This window comes from Alosa alosa, chromosome 22 (genome assembly GCF_017589495.1).
Source record: "Alosa alosa isolate M-15738 ecotype Scorff River chromosome 22, AALO_Geno_1.1, whole genome shotgun sequence".
Taxonomy (NCBI): domain Eukaryota; kingdom Metazoa; phylum Chordata; class Actinopteri; order Clupeiformes; family Clupeidae; genus Alosa; species Alosa alosa.
This window is the reverse complement of record NC_063210.1, coordinates 12,344,833-12,363,263: the sequence shown is the minus strand read 5'-3', so window position 1 is coordinate 12,363,263 and position 18,431 is coordinate 12,344,833. Positions and strand designations below refer to the sequence as shown.

The 18,431-nt window shown below is 44.6% G+C and overlaps 1 protein-coding gene across 2 annotated transcripts in view; it reads right to left on the bottom strand.

Moving 5' to 3' along the window:
- LOC125287127 (PH and SEC7 domain-containing protein 1-like) overlaps nt 1–18,431 on the bottom strand; it is a 96,507-nt gene that overhangs the window by 7,632 nt on the left and 70,444 nt on the right. For both annotated transcript variants that reach the window (XM_048232660.1, XM_048232661.1), the window contains 3 exons: nt 14,372–14,415; nt 2,394–2,548; nt 1,171–1,241 (listed from right to left, as the gene is read on the bottom strand). In XM_048232660.1, the coding sequence (XP_048088617.1) occupies nt 1,171–1,241; nt 2,394–2,548; nt 14,372–14,415 (270 nt within the window). The remainder of the gene's footprint in view (nt 1–1,170; nt 1,242–2,393; nt 2,549–14,371; nt 14,416–18,431) is intronic.

The following is an 18,431-nucleotide window of genomic DNA, read 5'->3' as shown; positions in this document are numbered from 1 at the left end:
ACGCACGCACGCACGCACGCACGCACGCACGCACGCACGCACGCACGCACGCACGCACGCACGCACGCACGCACGCACGCACGCACGCACGCACGCACGCACGCACGCACGCACGCACGCACGCACGCACGCACGCACGCACGCACGCACGCACGCACGCACGCACGCACGCACGCACGCACGCACGCACGCACGCACGCACGCACGCACCCACGCACGCACGCACACACACACGCACGCACGCACGCACGCACGCACGCACGCACGCACGCACGCACGCACGCACGCACGAACCCTGACCTTGACGCATCTCTGGCATGATTTAAACCCATCAGAGGTTACAGCAGTACACCCTGTCTGTTCACGGAGCCCAGCCGATGACCTCATGTCTGGACGGCTGTGGCACCACTTAGGGGTTGTGGTGGGGCACAAATGACATCATGGTCACGCGTCCGGCCCAACACGGAACCGCTGACCAAACCCACTGGCCTTGCCAGTGCCAATGCTAACCTATGCCAACCCGTGCCAACCTGTGGCCAAGGCCAAGACGGCCCATCCATATGGAAGGGCCGGGCCGATGCCAGTGCTACAGTAAAAACACACCCTGATGAAAATGCCCTCTGGTCCAAAGAGGAGTCCACTGCAAGCTGTGCTACTGCCCTCCTGTTGCCCCACCGAGTGGAGAGCACATACACCTGACCACCAGCCAAAAAGCTGAGTCTCCACTCACACTAGGTATTTCCTCCCAAACATGCTTAGTAGGTGCTCTTACCTTCCCTGGATCTTCCCTGACAAGAGACCCAAGGATGAAAACATTAAAGGGCCGAGACTATAAAAGCTCTTTTCATTGAGTCACTATAAAAGAGACTTTCACTGAAGTACTCTTTTAATCTGGATTAGTGTCATTCCCTGTACAGGAAACCAGCCTTTAGGCTTCATTTTAAAGCAACATGAACAGAGCGTGGGGCCATCATGTTTTTTCTTTGTTTTTGTGACAGTGAGGGCTGACTGAGTGTCTATGCTCATACCTCTACCACAGGACAATTCCATGCAAAACTGTCACATCCATAATGGCAACACAATGCAATGGTATTTAGTTTGCGTTATCGACGTGACGTGAGCCGAGTTTTGCGTGGAATTGCCCCACACACCTGGAGAAGTGAGACTCACCTTCTGCAGGTAGAGGATTGCACCCTTTAGAACCGCATAGAAGGTCTTCCATCCTCTCTTGCCACGTGGCGCTGACAGAACAAGAACCAAAACACAACACGAAAGGATTGTAGGAACAAGGGTGATGCTTTTCAGAAACAGAGTACATTTTTATACCTATTCAGTCTATGGTTTATATTTATACTGTACATCAATGACATAACCAAGAACTTTAAAAACCAGGTTTAAAAGCAAAGTCAGACCTTTTTTAAATACTAAATACCTAATAAACATAATAAACACACTGCTGTAAATGTATTATAATATCTAGTAGCTATATCCACAGCCACACTTCATCATCTGAGGTCCTCCCAAAAAGTGGAAAAAAGTCTTGAAGCCTGCACAAACCCTGTGCTGTCACACTTAATGTATTCATTAAGGAGGTAACCTAGTTAAAGTCATACATCTCTTCGTCTTCCTGGCTCCTGCCTCGTGCTGTGGATTCCCACTGCAGTGTTTTAATACAGGGAGACTAGGCAGCAACACAACACAACACTAACAGCTGGCCGTGTGTGTGTGTGTGTGTGTGTGTGTGTGTGTGTGTGTGTGTGTGTGTGTGTGTGTGTTAAAACACCTTTCATGACTTGTCATCATGCTGGGTTAACACAAAACCAAACACAAATATACAGTATACACACCAATGTCTATACTCTAAGCAACATGCATACAGCATCAGATTTTTCTGTATTGGTTTTCAGATTAAGAGCAAATATGTTGGATGTGTAAATGATGCTGTATATGTGGGAACATACATTGGGGGCCTTATTTAAATGTACTGTCGAGCAAAGTGCAAAGTCTAAAGTCTGTACCTGAAGCCAATTCAATAACTTGGCCAAATCTATTTTACTAATTTAATACCACAAGCACAATTATTGGTGGGTCAGCTACGTGCTCCCACATGTCATACCATGCAAGAGACACTTTGCTCATTGCCCAACTTTGCCTGACATTTATATTAGGTCCCATTATTTAGAAATGTGACATATGCCGACATATACATTACAGATTGATTTAGAATAAGTGCATACTGCAAAGACTTACTGTGTGTAGATAAAATCCTACACATTTACATCCATTCAGAAGTGTTTATCTATATCAATGTCTATTTTGTTGAGTACCGGTATACGTTTGTCAGTGCACGGGCTAGTAGTGTGTGATGCCATAGGACGTGGTGTGACACATACTTCTCTTGCCGTCACAGTCGGCGTGGACCTTGCGGATGAGAAAGCCGTTCTTGTAGAGCAGAGCTCCAGAGTGGGGAGTGTCCCCATCACGCGAAGACGAGTTGCCACGACAATCACCCAGCTCAGAGAAGGACTTCCTCAGCTCCTCTTCATCTCTGGGGAGACACACACACACACACACACACACACACACACACACACACAGAGAAATACGTCAGAGGATTACAATGACAATGATGATCTAAAAAAGCAATTAGGTAAGTCAGGCTATCAAATTTCTCATTCCCTAAAGCACAAACAATTCACTGATCCAGTAATTCTCCTCAGCTACACACACACACACACACACACACACGTACGTACACACGCACCACGCACGCACAAATAAGTCACACTGTCCACTTTTATTGTACCCCCCTAACCACTCTCTCACACACACACGTACGTCAGGTCAGAGTGCATCTTCAGAGTAATTCTCCTTTTACAGACTGTTAGGCAATGACTATCATCCTTACAACCATCATCTCTCTCTATGATGCTACATCTGTTCAGACAAAATTAAGTCCATTACAACCTTTAGTAGTGCAAATGAAAACAGGATCAGACACACACTAATTAATTAAGTGCTCATGTTTGCGATCATTATCTTCATCATCATCATCATCATCATCTTTATCATCCGATTGACATCCACAGTGTTACATCCACAGAGATAAAATTCAATTACACCTCACGTCCATATTCCATCTGAACATTTTTATGCTTCACTTCCTTTTAGTGCATTGCTTTTTCACACCCGGTTTGCATCACCCACAACAGCCAGTTCAGTGGTATAACTGTTTAACCAGATGTCCAATAAACATTACATTACATTGTTTGTGAAGAAATGACTCTCAAATATACTTCTTTTGTTTCAGCTTTCCTTAAGAACATTACTCATCTGAGGGCTCAAAGCACTTTGAGGCGTCCCTCACTCGGCCTAATGAAAGTGGAAAACAAAATGGAAATTTTGCATCACCCACAACAGCCAGTTCAGTGTATAACTGTCACAATCACATTACATTTTCTGAGGGCTCAAAGCACTTTACAATTTTATGCGTCACAATCACTCATTTTCACTCATCCTCATAGCCCAATGATGGAGGGAGCAGTCTGGGGGTTCAGCATCTTGCTCAGGGACACTTCCAAGATGGTCAGGAGGAGCCGAGCTCGAACCAGCAACCTTCTGGTTTGCCCAAAGACTTCTCTACCTGAGCTATAGCTATACTGTGCTTCAGAGAGTAAAAGTCCTACCACAAATATGGGTCCAACCATTTAATCACTAAACCAGCTGAAATCATCTGTGTGAAGTGCACTGGCAGAGGGAATACACGGCAGGATATTATATGGCAGCACTTTTTCTGCCCGACACTGTTTAAAGATGGAGTGTGGCTCTGTAATCTGCTTTTTGTGTGGACTCTCATGTTGGGCTGCGTGACCTGCCTACTCTAATCCACTGCACTTGTGACTTGACAAAATGGAGAAAAAAAAGTCTCCAAATCAAGGCGCTCATTGAGTTAAAATATCTGTATTTAACTGACATGTTTAAAACTGGACAGTTTAAAACTGGCTTGAGCCAGTGAAGACAATTTAAATCAAGGAGTGCCTTGGTATGGACTTTTTAAATCAAGGAGTGCCTTGGTATGGACTTTTTAACTCAATGAGTGCCTTGATATGGACTTTTTGACTCAATGAGTGCCTTGGTATGGACTTTTTAACTCAATGAGTGCCTTGGTATGGACTTTTTTTCAACTGACTTCCACCCTGGACACCAAAGAGCTCCTGACAAAAGCAACAATTCCATCGCAACGTGTATGTAAAAACATGGCATGGTATGTACGGACAGACCGCAATTTGGTAAAACGGCAGACTGTGGAGAATAGCTAGTTATATTTTTCTGTGTCATATATATTATGTGTTCATGGGAGGGTCAGGGGGAAACTGGCCTCTATTTGGTGGTGAAAAATGTGTAATCCAAATTGTCATTAAATGTGTCAATGAGAGAAACTTTCAGAGATAAATACCACATAAAAAATGAAGCACAGCGTGTAGTTTCTGCAAAGGCGCTGATCATGCTGATTATATATATAAATGTACATATATCTCTAAGACATTTTAGGACTGAGCATGGCGACAACCTTTGTCTTAAATACAGTACCACATCAACTGAGCTTCAATTATTTTTAAAGGGACACCAGGCAACGTTTTCGTGTTAATTAATCATCTTCGTAAGTCGGTATATGGTTAAATGACTCATTACGGGGCGAATGAAGGCTCTCTCGCCCGCCCCTACTGCCTGTAGAAAGAATATCCCACTTGCAAGTTCGGTGTATCCTACCCGCCGACCGAAGCAGGATCAGTTTACAGCACAGAGGCAGGCTAACGAAACGCTAGAGATTGTTGCAAATGTGTGTATAATGGCAGAGCCAGCGAAGAAGCAGCGAAAACCCTTGACAGAAGACGCAAAGAAAAGGAAAAGAGCTTCAGACCGAGCGAGGGGGAGTTTCGTAGAGAAAAAGCATCAGGCTTGCCTGGTGTCCGTTTAAAAGACTGAGAGAGGAACGTGCCAGCCATCTCCCTCATATAATGAATGCTAAGGAAAAAGCCATGGGGTCCCTCTCTTAGGCATCTGGAGAAACTTTTCTTCAATCTGAAGCACCAGCTGAAATCATTTCATCCCTCTGCTCTGGCTGTGATCATCACACGGCACCTGCCTAAAGGAAAACTGTCCTCCTTACAGACCAACACAACTGCTGCACTCTCTAGTCCTTGTTTCTCTTTTTCATCTCTCAAGCTCACTCATCCTCTCTCTTCCTCTCTCTCTCCCCCTCTCTCCTGTTCCCCTCTGTGTCAACTAACGAGCCACTCTACTTGATCAAAAGGCTGCTGGCATGAAAGTGACCGTATCGATCGCTTTTTCTCCCCTTGTATTTTTTTGTCCCACCACACGGGACTAAAAGACTGGCTAGTCCTTGATGGCTCTTAGAGGCCTGTGGAATATGTTGTGTTTGCATGTGTGTGTGGACTGAGAAGCCGATGGAATGTGTATGTGCGTGTCTGTGTGTGTGTGTGTGTGTGTGTGTGTGTGTGTGTGTGTGTCTGTGATTTAGACACAGCCTCTGTGTGTGTAATCCAAGTAGACACAGCCTGTGTGTGTGTGTGTGTGTGTGTGTGTGTGTATGTATGAGTGGACAGAGCCATCTGCAGCCTTTCAGATAGAGTCACACTGATTCGTCTCACCAAGGGAGACAAGTCGCTGTTCCTGCTTTTCTCAAAATGTGTGTGTGTGTGTGTGTGTGTGTGTGTGTGTGTGTGTGTGTGTGTGTGTGTGTGTGTGTGTGTGTGTGAAGAGGCTACTGCAGCAGAGGTTTAACCTTGAGGCTGTGTTGTGTCGATGCAATGATTAGAAATCCAATGGGTTCTGCGAGACACACACACACACACACACACACAGTCATCTGTTCTCAAGTGCATTAGTTCAACAGGTAGAAAACGCAGCAAGGCCTGCAGCAGCTTCCATCAGAGAAAACACTGGTAGGCCTACTTTGAAAAATAAAAAAGAAGACATCCCGTCCACTGTTGAAACTGGGAAAAAGGGAAAAAGGAGCAATCTTAGATTTGTCTCTATCTGAGATTCCCTTTCGACACCTTTGGGAATCCCTGTGAGGAGTTCAGGCCTTACAGGCCAACATCAGTCTCCAGCACTGGGACAACTCTCTGGAGGAACTAAAATACTTTTTTAGCCCAACACGCTTTTTGGGGCAGAGAGGGTTCTAGAAAGAGCTGACTTCATGGTGAACTCCCTTTCAATGAATGACCAGTTTACCACAAAAGGGTTGAACCTGCAACTTAATTGTACTAACATACTGTAAATATACTAGACTGCATTTCCGCAGAGAAAATGCAAAGTGTGCTTGCTCGGCAGTAGCAGAGCCTAAGGGTCACTGGATGAGCCATGGAAATAAAATCAGTGCCCTGAATTGTGCATCACAAAAAAAAAAATATGACTGAAATAAAGACAGTTATTAATGCAGAGAAACTTGGGCAAAAAGGAACAATGGAAATGACATAACTCCTGAATTAGTGACTATATACCCTTTGCAGATACAAATGAGATTCCAGCTGGAGCTTATCAGCCAATAAGATAGCAGATTTTCAGAATGCAGCAGAGGAAACCAATGTATTCCAAATTCACTGTTTGCAGTCCATCTGCATGGAAAAAGAAATGTTAGCTTCCAGTATGGACTTATTTGGACTGCCAAATAAGACATAGAGTAGATGTCAGAAAGATGTTTGAGAGTACATATTTAGATTTTGAGGACATGTCAGTCATGGCTCTGGGAAACAAAGAGAAGGTGCAATTTGATTGGCTGTTGAGCTTAAATCAACACAACCTTTTGCCAGACTCAGAAACTATACTTTCAATGTCTCCAAACTCTCCAAACTTTTCACTCAAAACGCATTGTCTCTCTCATCTCGTGCCTCTGGGCCGCAAACGGCGTTCTCTCATCTGGTTCCTACTCATCCATCAGGTCTGGAGGCCCTGTTTTAACGAACAATATCTTAATTAGTCCCCATCTGCTGGCTGGGCGCTCCTTGGGAGCCAGTAATCACAGAGGAGCATGGCTCACGTTACTCCTGCTTCCCCAGCCACCATGCTCCCCTGCTGGGGACACTAACCAGCCTCAGTCCCTGGTCTTCCTTTCTATCTGCTACAGCTCTGGGTGCTCGAAGTCGACTCCCCCCTCCATGGTCCTGGATGGAGACTCATTAAAGGTGGAACCATGTTGGCTTTTGTATAGATCTGAGCAGCAAAAAGATTTTGAAATCAAACAACTATCTGTTTCTGTTTGATTAATGCCTTTGTATGGAGTTCGGATTTTTTGTTTGAAACGGTCACACGATTAAAAAAAAGAAATAAACAGCTAAATAAACACAACAAACAACAAGTTATTTATGCTTATCATAGAAACATTAAGGAGCTTGGGTTCTAAAATTAGGAAGCTACTGTACCTGCCAAAAAAAAACCAAACATCACCATCACAGTTGACACTGATAAAAGTTAACTGGTCATGGGTCACTGGTCATTTGGTGTTGCAGAGAAAAATGTTCTTACATTTCTATGGCAGATTCTCATTTGAACCACACAACTGCTTATTCCAGATGGCTAGAGGGAATCTTTCCTTCACATGACCACAAACACTATCCAAAATTCAAATATGACGATAAAAGCAGCTGCCCATAGAAAGTTCATAAAAACATTCATCAAAAAATGGCAAGTTGTGCAGTGTTGCTCTAATACAGGTCAGCATTCATGAGCCAACACACCAAGCGCATGGAGTATGTGCGCTGTGCAGGCCAAAAGTCACGGGTGCAGGATTCAAAAATAATTAATGGGAGAAGATGTAGGGCAGGAGTCCTGCTAGCACTTTTGAGGGGGATGTGTGTTTTTTTCCCCCTCCTGCATAAGTGTGTTTTGATCTATCTCTGCTTCGACTCATTAAGCACTCGGTGCTTTTTACATCCTATTTTTATCAAAGGCAGAGAGCTGGGAGGACCTAAGTCTCCATCTCCCATCTCGAGCTCCGGCTCGCAATCCTGAGGAGTCTCCGGAGTTCCACTAACTAGATGCATGTCTGACCACACGCTAGCTGAACCAGAGGCTTTGATCTTCAACTCGACAGCACCGACACGCGCATACACAAACACACAAATAAACTCAACAAAAAAACTCAACTCACATAAATAAGTAGGACAAGGTCACAACCCCCCCCCCCCCCCCTTCCCGCCAAAAAAAACAGTGTTCAGAGAGCTGATTCACCAGGTGAGGTCGACAGGTCCTTTTCCTGCCGTCTATTAAAGGACATCACCAAATTAAAACATGCACTATAAATAGACACAGACACACAGACACACACACATGTAGACTCTCTCTCTCTTTCACACAGACATGCACAAAACACACACACAGACACACACACAGAAATGGGTTCTGAACTCTACCGTCACCACGGTGATATGAGTGACCAATGGAGAGTGGTGGCGGTTAACCCTGTTCAGAGTGAGGAAGAGCTGAGAGAGAGAGAGAGAGAGAGAGAGAGAGAGAGAGAGAGAGAGAGAGAAACGACATGTGGCGCAGACATGGAGCCTGTTGCCTGGATACCAGCAGCCTGCCTGAAACCCACCCGCACTCCAACAGAACAGAAAGAGAGAGGAGAGGGAGAGAAACAGAAACAGAGATGGAGGGATAGAGAAACAAAGGAGGAGAGAGAGACAAAGGAAGAAAGGGGTGAGAAAGGACAGAGAGACAGAGGGAGAAAGAGATAAATGGATAAAGGTAAAAAGGAACAAAGGAGGAGAAAGAGATAGAGAGAGAGAGAGAGAGAGAGAGAGAGAGATGCAGGTGGGGGGACAGCAAGAGGGGTTCAGAAAAAAAGAGAGGGGAGGCAGATAAAGGACAGAGGTGAAACGCAGGAGAGAAAGATGAAACTTATGTACATACAGGACGCAAAAAGAAAAGAAGAGATATACGTACTGTACAGTAGAGAGAAGAGGAGGAGGGAATGGATAGAGAGAAGAGGAGGGAATGGATAGAGAGAAGAGGAGGAAATGGAGAGAAAGAAGAGGAGGAGGGAATGGAGAGAAAGACAAAGCGACTTGTGGACAAATGTAAGATAAACTGAGAAGAGAAGAAAGAATAAGGGTCAGAGATGGAAACTGGGGAACAGATAAGGGCAGAACAGTGAGGGAGGGAGAAACAAGAGAGAGAGAGAGAGACATAGGGGAGAGAGAGGGATAGAGCAAGGTCAAGGGACAGAGAGAAAGAGAGGAATAGGGGAGAGAAAGGGATAGAGCAAGGTCGAGGGACAGAGAGAAAGAGAGGAATAGGGGAAAGAAAGGGATAGAGCAAGGTCAAGGGACAGAGAGAAAGAGAGGAATAGGGGAGAGAAAGGGATAGAGCAAGGTCAAGGGACAGAGAGAAAGAGAGGAATAGGGGAGAGAAAGGGATAGAGCAAGGAAGGTGTGGGAGAGAGATAGAAGGAGGGGAGGAGGGGAAGAGGAAAAGACATGAGAACAAAAGAAGAAGGAGAGAGTGAGAAAGAAGGAAAGATAGAAGAGAGAGAATAAGAGAAAGGAAAGGAGAAAAGAGAGAGTAATGGAGAGAATGTGTAAGTGACAAGGACAGAAGAGACACATGGTGGTCAGGATAACGGGTAGAGAGAAAGCAGGAGGGGGAGAAAGAAAGAGAGAGAGAAGGAGACAGAGAGGAGAGAGAGAATGAGAGAGATTTAGACATAGGTACTATAGAGGAACTAGGAAAGAGAGAGAATGAGAGAAAGAAAGAAATAGAGAAAGAGAGAGGCAGTGGGGTGAAGGGTGTAATTATTCCACAGCATCATGATTAGGTCTGCCGCTCGGCATGCTGGGTAGGGAGAGCAGAGCATGCTGGGAAGACAGCAGACTCCCAGCTGCACCAGTGGCTAATGAGAACAGGCCACCTCATTCACACCTGAGCCTCCACTGAGGACACACACACACACACACACACACACACACACACACACACACACACACACACACACACATACAGCTTGCGCACACATACACTCACACATACACACACAGCCATGCACGCACATACACTCACACACCACACACACACACACACACAGTGACATGACCATTGGGACACTTCCGCTGGCACAAGTGCGCATTCACACACACACACACACACACACACACGTCTTCTATAAAACATGCCAATCAGCTCACAGCACCATTCTTCCCACACAACACTACAGCACATACGAGGAACGCAAGAACGCACACACACACACACACACACACACACACACACACACACACACACACACACACACAGAACTTTTATCTCACACCTCACACATAACTATACACTGTGCATACACCGTACACAATAGACTCAATCATTGCACTGTAATGAATGCTCACACATAAACAAACCTAGACCGCCAAAATCTCCACAACAGCCATATGGGTAGAAAAGGGGACAGCTATTATCACCATCCATGCAAAAACTGTGAATTCATGCACACCAATGGATCCAACATTAACACTACAACTACCATCACCATCATCATCACCATCATCATCATGTCACCTAGGCTGATTTGGTTGGAAGATAAAGAAGGCACACCACCAATGACACCATCAGAATGCACCCATCTAACACAAGGCATATGAATCATGTGTTGCACTAGGAGGACATCTTTGAGGTCCAAGCAGATGGACATGAAAAATGTGTTTGTGTTGTTGCTCCTGTTATCATTATTAGCATTCTAGTTGCAGACTGATGAGTGTAATCAATCTGATAGCAATCTGATAGCATGTTTCAACTTAACTAACATAAGGTAACATACTCTCATACATGTGTGACATTACTCAAACATACACACACACACACACACACACACACACACACTAAGAGATATATGCTATACATATTAAAGCTGTGAACAGACTTAGAACATGCAGCAAGGGATGGACACACACACACACACACACACACACACACACACTCATAAGTACAGCCAAGGGACATGTATAAGGACTATATTCCTCTGCTACACACACACACACCCAGTGTGTGGTGGGAAATGGAAGTAATGTAGGAAGTAATGTATATGTCATTTCTTCCTCTATCTGTCTCTCTTTGATCTGAATCGTCCCTCCTCACAGATTGATATCTTCCTCGTCCTCATCTTCGCTCCCATCTTGCACTCCCCCATTTTTTCATTTGTCCTTCTTTCTTCTCTTCTCCCCCCCCCCCACCCGTACTCAATCTTCCCTCCTCTATCCCCCACCCGTACTCAATCTTCCCTCCTCTATCTCTCTCCCCACTCTCTTTCACCTCCTCTTTTTCTCCTCTTCTCGTCATCTTTCTCTCTTCTCTTTTTTGCCTCTCCCTCTTTCACACTCTCTCCTCTTTCTCTCATCTCTTCACTTTCCCTCTCTCCTATACTGTCTTTTCCTACCTCAGTATCCACACACACACACACACACACACACACACACACACACATATCTGATGGGAATCTGCTGTGCTTGCCATAAAAACAGCACATAGAGATAGGGAGCGAGGCAGCGGGGAGAGATGAGGGGAGAGCACAATTCCCACACCATTTGATCCATGTGTGTGAGATCTGTGCAGACTTACAGGACAGAGTGGACCCTGTGTGTGTGTGTGTGTGTGTGTGTGTGTGTGTGTGTGTGTGTGTGTGTGTGTGTGTAAATCACTAAATTTTCGATAGAAAACAGACAGCAAATCAAAATACATTCATGACTCATGACACCAGTCATGGCAATCGGTGAGATGAGTCCAGGCAACAACAGCAGTAGCAACTACTATGTGTGTTAGTGTGTGTGTGTGTGTGTGTGTTTGAGGTCCGTGTGGGCATATCATTGTGTGTGTGTGGTGTGTGGTGTGTCTGTGTGTGTATGCATATGATTGTGTGTGTGTGTGTGTGTGTGTGTGTGTGTGTGTGTGTGTGTGTGTGTGTGTGTGTGTGTGTGTTTGTGAGTGTGGGCACCCCGTTCCTGCGTCATGTGTTGTATTTTTATGGCCAAGCTCAGGGCACCGCTGCTGCTGCTGCTGCTGATGATGATTGTACTCTCTCTCCCTTTCTCTCATTCTCTCTCTTTCTCTCTCCCTTTCTCTCCCTCTCTCCGGGTTCCTCTGACCCGTCTCGAGCCGCGCAGGGAGCCGCGCTATTTTAAGGAGGATGGTGGGAGGCCGCGGTCACACCCTCTCCTCCCGGTACAAACACAAACCTTTAAAGGAGTTCGAGAGAGAGTGTGAGAACATATATGTGTGTGTGTGTGTGTGTGTGTGTGTGTGAGAGTGTGTGTGTGTGTGTGTGTATGGGGGAGAGAATATGAGTATTATCATCTGCATCTATGTGTGTATGAGTGAGCATTTTTGTGTGTTTGAGTTTGAGAGCAAGCTTGTGTGTGGGAGCACCTGTGAAGTGAGTGTACATGCAGATCTATGTGTGTGTGTGTGTGTGTGTGTGTGTGTGTGTGTGTGTGTGTGTGTGTGTGAGTGAGAGACAGAGTGTGTGTGTGTGTATGTGTGTGGATATGTGCGTGGATGTATGCATGTGTTTGAATGCGTGTTCTAGAACCAAGTATCTGTGTGGGTGCACCTGTGATGTGAGTGTATACACATATTCGTGTGTGTGTGTGTGTGTGTGTGTGTGTGTGTGTGTGTGTGTGTGTCCATAAGTGTGTGAGAGAGGGGGAGTGATAGAGAGAGAGAGAGAAAGAGAGACACAGAGTGTGAGTCTGCATGTGTGTGTGTGTAAGCTTGTTCGAAGCAACCAAGGGGGGAGGCAGCAAAGAACAAAGCTGTAGCTATGGAACTGTAGCCATGGAGCCGTAACTATGGCAACAAAGCTTGGGGAGCGAGCGAGGGAGTGAGGGCGCGAGAGCTGGAGCCCGAGCTGGTGAGCTTCGCTGGGCCTCCTGAATAGCAGTCTCTGACACACTAACGTCTCCATCACACACACACACACACACACACACACACACACACACACACACAGCCATGGCGCCTCGCCCCCCCCTAATGAACACATCAGCACGCCAGCATCGTCAGCAAGGACCACTAATTACCAGTTACTTCGTATAGATGCATCTACGTGTGTCTGTGTGTGTGTCTGTGTGTGTGTCTGTCTGTGTGTGTGCTCGCGAGAAAGAAACTGTCTGTTCTTGATCACATAATGGCATTAAAGGTGCTATAAACGATGTTTGGCAACGTCACTTCTGTTGACGTTTAAACAAAACAGAGAGCTAGCTCGCTACTCCCTCCCTCCTGTGCAATTGACAAAATTCAAAAACGTGTGACATCGCTTAGAGCACCTTTAATGGACATGCTAATAAACCAATGTGTGCCTAGAGTTGTAATGGTGTGTGTGTGTGTGTGTGTGTGTGTGTGTGTGTGTGTGTGTGTGTGTGTGTGTGGGTGTGTGTGGGTGTGTTCGTGTGTGTGTTTGAATTCTCTGTGGCTGCATGTTATTTAGAATGTCAACTAAATTTGCACACCTAATGATAAGCTCTAGTTTCTGACCATATCATTCTGAAATAAACCTTCTGTTGCTTTTTATGACAAAATGTGCTACCATTACACAAACCCAAAGTGCAAAGTGCTAAAGTGCTTTAGCCATAGAAACAAGCATCCAGAACTAGCAGCATGATTGATGAAGAGATGGAAAGAATTTCCAGAAATGAAAAAGGGGAAAATATACCTGCAGTCAGTCACATGTGGTAAGAGAGGCAACCATGTTATAAGCAGGATAGTAGGCCTCGCAACATTTGTAGCAGAAAATAATGCTGTGTCCATTATTCTTTGATACACAAACACAGTCTCATCCATTATCCCTTACATTAATGTGAATAGGTTGTTGCATGCCTTGCGTGTGCATTTCTACTGCTATCCACACACACACAATCAAGTGATTGCTAGAGACAGGGTGCAGTGGTAACTCTCCCCAGACCACTACAGACAAACACACCACATGCACGTACGCACACACACACACACACACACACACACACACACACACACACACACACACACACACACACACACACACACACACACACACACACAAAGAAAGACACTAAAAGTCAAAGAAAGAAATGGAAGAAAAAGAGAAATAATGAATGAAGGAAGGAAGACAGAGAGAGGAAAGAGATGGAGGAGAGAGAGACAGAAAGCTAGAGATCTACCACCAATAAAACAGAGTGCCAGCGAGAGGTCAATCTGTGGCCAGTACTGCAGGTCAGAGAGGTCACACATTCAACAGAATCTGCTGACATGGTAGTTGTCACATGACACAGTGTCACTCACACACACACACACACACGGTGAGATGTCTTATTGCCAACGCCACACTCACATGGTCCACTGGAGCTTCTCGTTCTTGATGGCGCTGTACAGGTGCTGTAGAGGCAAAGCAAACAGATGATTACACTCTGAGGAACAAAAGCACTCGCGCATACAGTACACACTCATTCTCGGTCTCTCTTTTTCTCTCTCTCTCACAGACACACACACACACACACACACAGACTCCTTCACTCACACATACACACACACACAAAAAACAAACACACACAGTTTAAGAATCTGTGTTAGGGTCCAGACCAAACCCATGGACTGTATAGCAGCATCTGAAACTCCTCTGAGAGACTCTGAACAGGTGTTGTTGAGTTGCAACAGAGCTGTGTGGGACTTGATATTATGTCTCTTTTATGTCTTTTTGTTTCAACATGAGTCATTTGGAATCAGGTTGCATTTTTTTCCTCAACAAGCCCAGATGTGCTGAAGTGTCCTAATCTAGCCAGTGAAGATCTGAAGCAGCAAATGCTCAGCCCAGCAACCAGAGAAAAGTCTTTTAACGATTATTAACGAAATCAAACAAAACTATTCTGCACCATACCATTTTGAACCATTTCTATTTCATTTTTATGTGATATAAACCATTGATTGGTCTTAGGACATATGAAACTCCAGCTAGCATTCATCCTGAGTTGTAAGAGCACTACAGATAATACTTCCCTTCTACCTCTCAAAGAAGTGTTTTTGTTTTGTTTTTTGTACCAGAACATGGCTTTGAAAGTGCCACAGGTAACACCAAGCACTACAGAGTACTATCAGTGACAGATTTGTAGAGTAATACAGTCATACAGATATCTGCATTATAAAGTTACAGGTATGCAGGTATGCTACCATGCAAAAATAGATCATTAACAGTAATAACATATTAAGAGAGTTACAACATGCACTTCAAAGTAATAACAGGCGACAAAGTTTTATACCATGTAACAGACTAATAATAGGTTTAAACAATAGCATTAATCAGGGAGTCCTAACGTTACTTTCTACTTTGCCACTAGTCTTTGCAAACTATTAATAAACTGCACTGGCAGTAAAGACAATGGCTTTGCTGAATATAAGTACACATTCTTCCAGCTGGAATTCTTTGACGTCTGGCTCTACCACTGCCACCTTTGAAACCGTAACGTCATCCCCTCTAGTTGCTCATTGGTTCATCATCCTAGTGAAAACATTCCCCAATGGAGTGCTCCCAGACCTATCTCACAAAGTGAATAAGTCTAGTGTTTCTGCTTCAGTCCGTAAAGAAGCTGTTATAACGCTTAAATAACCTTTATAATAAAATTAAGATGTCAATGAAATGTAGGCACCAATAGAAAGTGGCCAACCAGCTTATTCTCCCAAAGAAAGCTTTCAACCAGAACAGCAATTAATAGACCAGATTATCAGACTTCAAGTGCGATGCAAAGTTTATTCCTATTTTACACGAGTTTTGCACCATGCACTTCACTTTTTTTAAGTTAACAACTTAACAACCTAAGGTGGGATCTGGCGCATTATCTAAAAATCGTTATCTTACACCATCTAAAAAGCATTACGCCACTGACCACGAAAAACCTAGTCTATAGTTCCTCTGCAGGATAAATGTCCTTAGGTTTTTTATTCAGTCATTCGAACATTTTTGGGGTAAGTCTGGCTTTTTTCAGGCTTTGTTTTAATTGGTAACCCATTGTCATTCAATAGAGAAAGTAACTAACTGTGTATAACTGTTTTGTCGTTGACTATGACACCACGGTGAAGTTAGTTTCACTTTGCTAATGAGTTCAAATAATAGACGAGTGCAGATGCGTGTAGGTTATACTCTGCTAGGTTTTAGTAAAGCATGGTCTAGTGGAATAACTGTTCCATATGGTCTCGCGTGCAAGCAGATTCCTTCAAATGCACCGCTGCGCTGACTATCAAAATACCGATGCGCTGTTTGAAGTTGCGCTGCTTGCTGTTAAAGGGAATGACCGAAACACACCCATGACTGATTAAGAAACATAGGAACGGCTTGTTGCGCCATCCGTCCAATGTTTGATAACAACACCACTCCCAATGTGGACTGGACAACCCACTTAATTTAATTAAGCTATTCGCTAGTGACCATGTGCTTTAGATCGCTAAAATAGGCCCCCTTAACTGAAATAATGAATAACTTCTACCATCATTAAAAATATCTCCCAGTTTCATTGGGGAATCATTTGGTGAATTTATAAATGATGACTAATGCGTCTGGGTGTGAATGAAGTCCCTGTCACAGAGTGGACGAGACACTAGACTGTGATTGGCTGGATGGGGGGTATGTGTGTGACTGTGTTTTCCCTCATTGATAAAGCAGTACTCTGGAGATTGGCATCGTTCAGCTTCTCAACTCTACGCACACATGCACACACAGGCACACAAGCATGCACACACACACACACACACACACAGGATCAGAGTCTCCCTTGGGCAAACGCACTGTGACAAGCGGGAGGAGCCTCCTGCATTTCAATTTAGATCCAAACCCCTTCACATACAAACACACACACACCTAAATGCCAACCAAGTGGCATTGGTGGCAGGGTGCCAGTGTGGGCTGGTGTTTATGATGGCAGAGTGCTTACCTTGGCAGCTGGGCTCGATCTCACAGCGTGGGCACAGACACCCTCTTCCCTGCGCCAATGGCTCTGTCTCCACCCCCAATTCAACCATTGCCCCCTACACACACACACACACACAAAACGCCTCAGCACACCAGCACACCACTGATTAAGCTGCACCTCCTACACCACTTCCACTTCTCTGTCCAACCACTGATTACCCTTTAGAAAACTTATTTAGAAATCTTCTTTTGTGACAAAAATCCCTTTATAGACTTAAAATGGTTTCAATATAACTCTAAACCTTGGCTTCGTTTGGTATTCACAGAGAGTATTAGATGGACACTCAGGCATAGCCTTGACTGCTTATTTAGCTGCTAATATGCTGTGAGTTATATAAAAACACCATTATGTTAAAGGAAAACTCTGTCGATACATGATAAAATGAAAATTATTTTAAAGATGCCATCAGAGTGTACAGTAGCACTGTAGCTGCCTGGCTGCTCTAGGTGTTGGCTGCAGGGTAGGTAGCACCAATTTTTTTTTGCTTTATTTCGTACCGACAGAACAGAGATCTATGTGAAAAATCTCCGGAATTCTCCTTTAAGGCAAAACATTTTAATTAGAGGGGGTCTTTAAAAGAAACCATCCAGCCAGTTGCACGCATTCAATTCAATTGATAGGCCAAGCTCTCCACATCCAGATTATTAGCCTGCATGTGCAATAACTAGTCATCATTACTGGGACCTTCTTCTTCAAATATAGAAGTACATTAAAGAAAACTTTATCTTCTTTGATGAGCTGGCATGACTTGACCTCCTCCTCCTCCTCACAGGCCCTTGTCAGGTGACAGACATGACAATGACGAAACATGATTGGTTGGGTCTCTCGAGAGAGGCCAGGTTTAACAGAGACAGACAGACGTGAAAAGAAGTGTTCCCCTGAAAACTCTTCAGGGAGGTGGGGGAGAGTAAGAAAGAAAAGAGAAGGAGAGAGAGAGAGGTAGAGAAATGGCGAGAGAGAAAAAGTGAGCATATAAAAACAATAGTATCATAGTATCTGGCTGCAGAGACATATACTGTAGCAACCAATCTACTGTACCAGCGGATCTACCAGCGGATTATCAGCTAACTCACGCATCCGCTGACATTCTTCTATTTAACTCACGCTTGCGCTGATGTTATACTTAGCTAATAGCTTACGCTAACTTAGTGTCGTATCTTGTCAGCCTTTAAAAATTAGTTCTTATATGTTCATATATCACGTGAAAGCGATTGATCTGAACATTCTCATGGTGCTAATCAGAGTTCACAACTCCTCAATTAATGGCAAACTATAGCACATAACCTAACCTAACCCCTCACTGCTCTCCGAGCGCCGCTGTTGTTGCAGGCAGCTCACTGCGCCGGGATTAGTGTCCGCTTCACCTCACTGTGTGTTCACTGTGTGCTGAGTGTGTTTCACTAATTCACGGATTGGGATAAATTTCCCTCACGG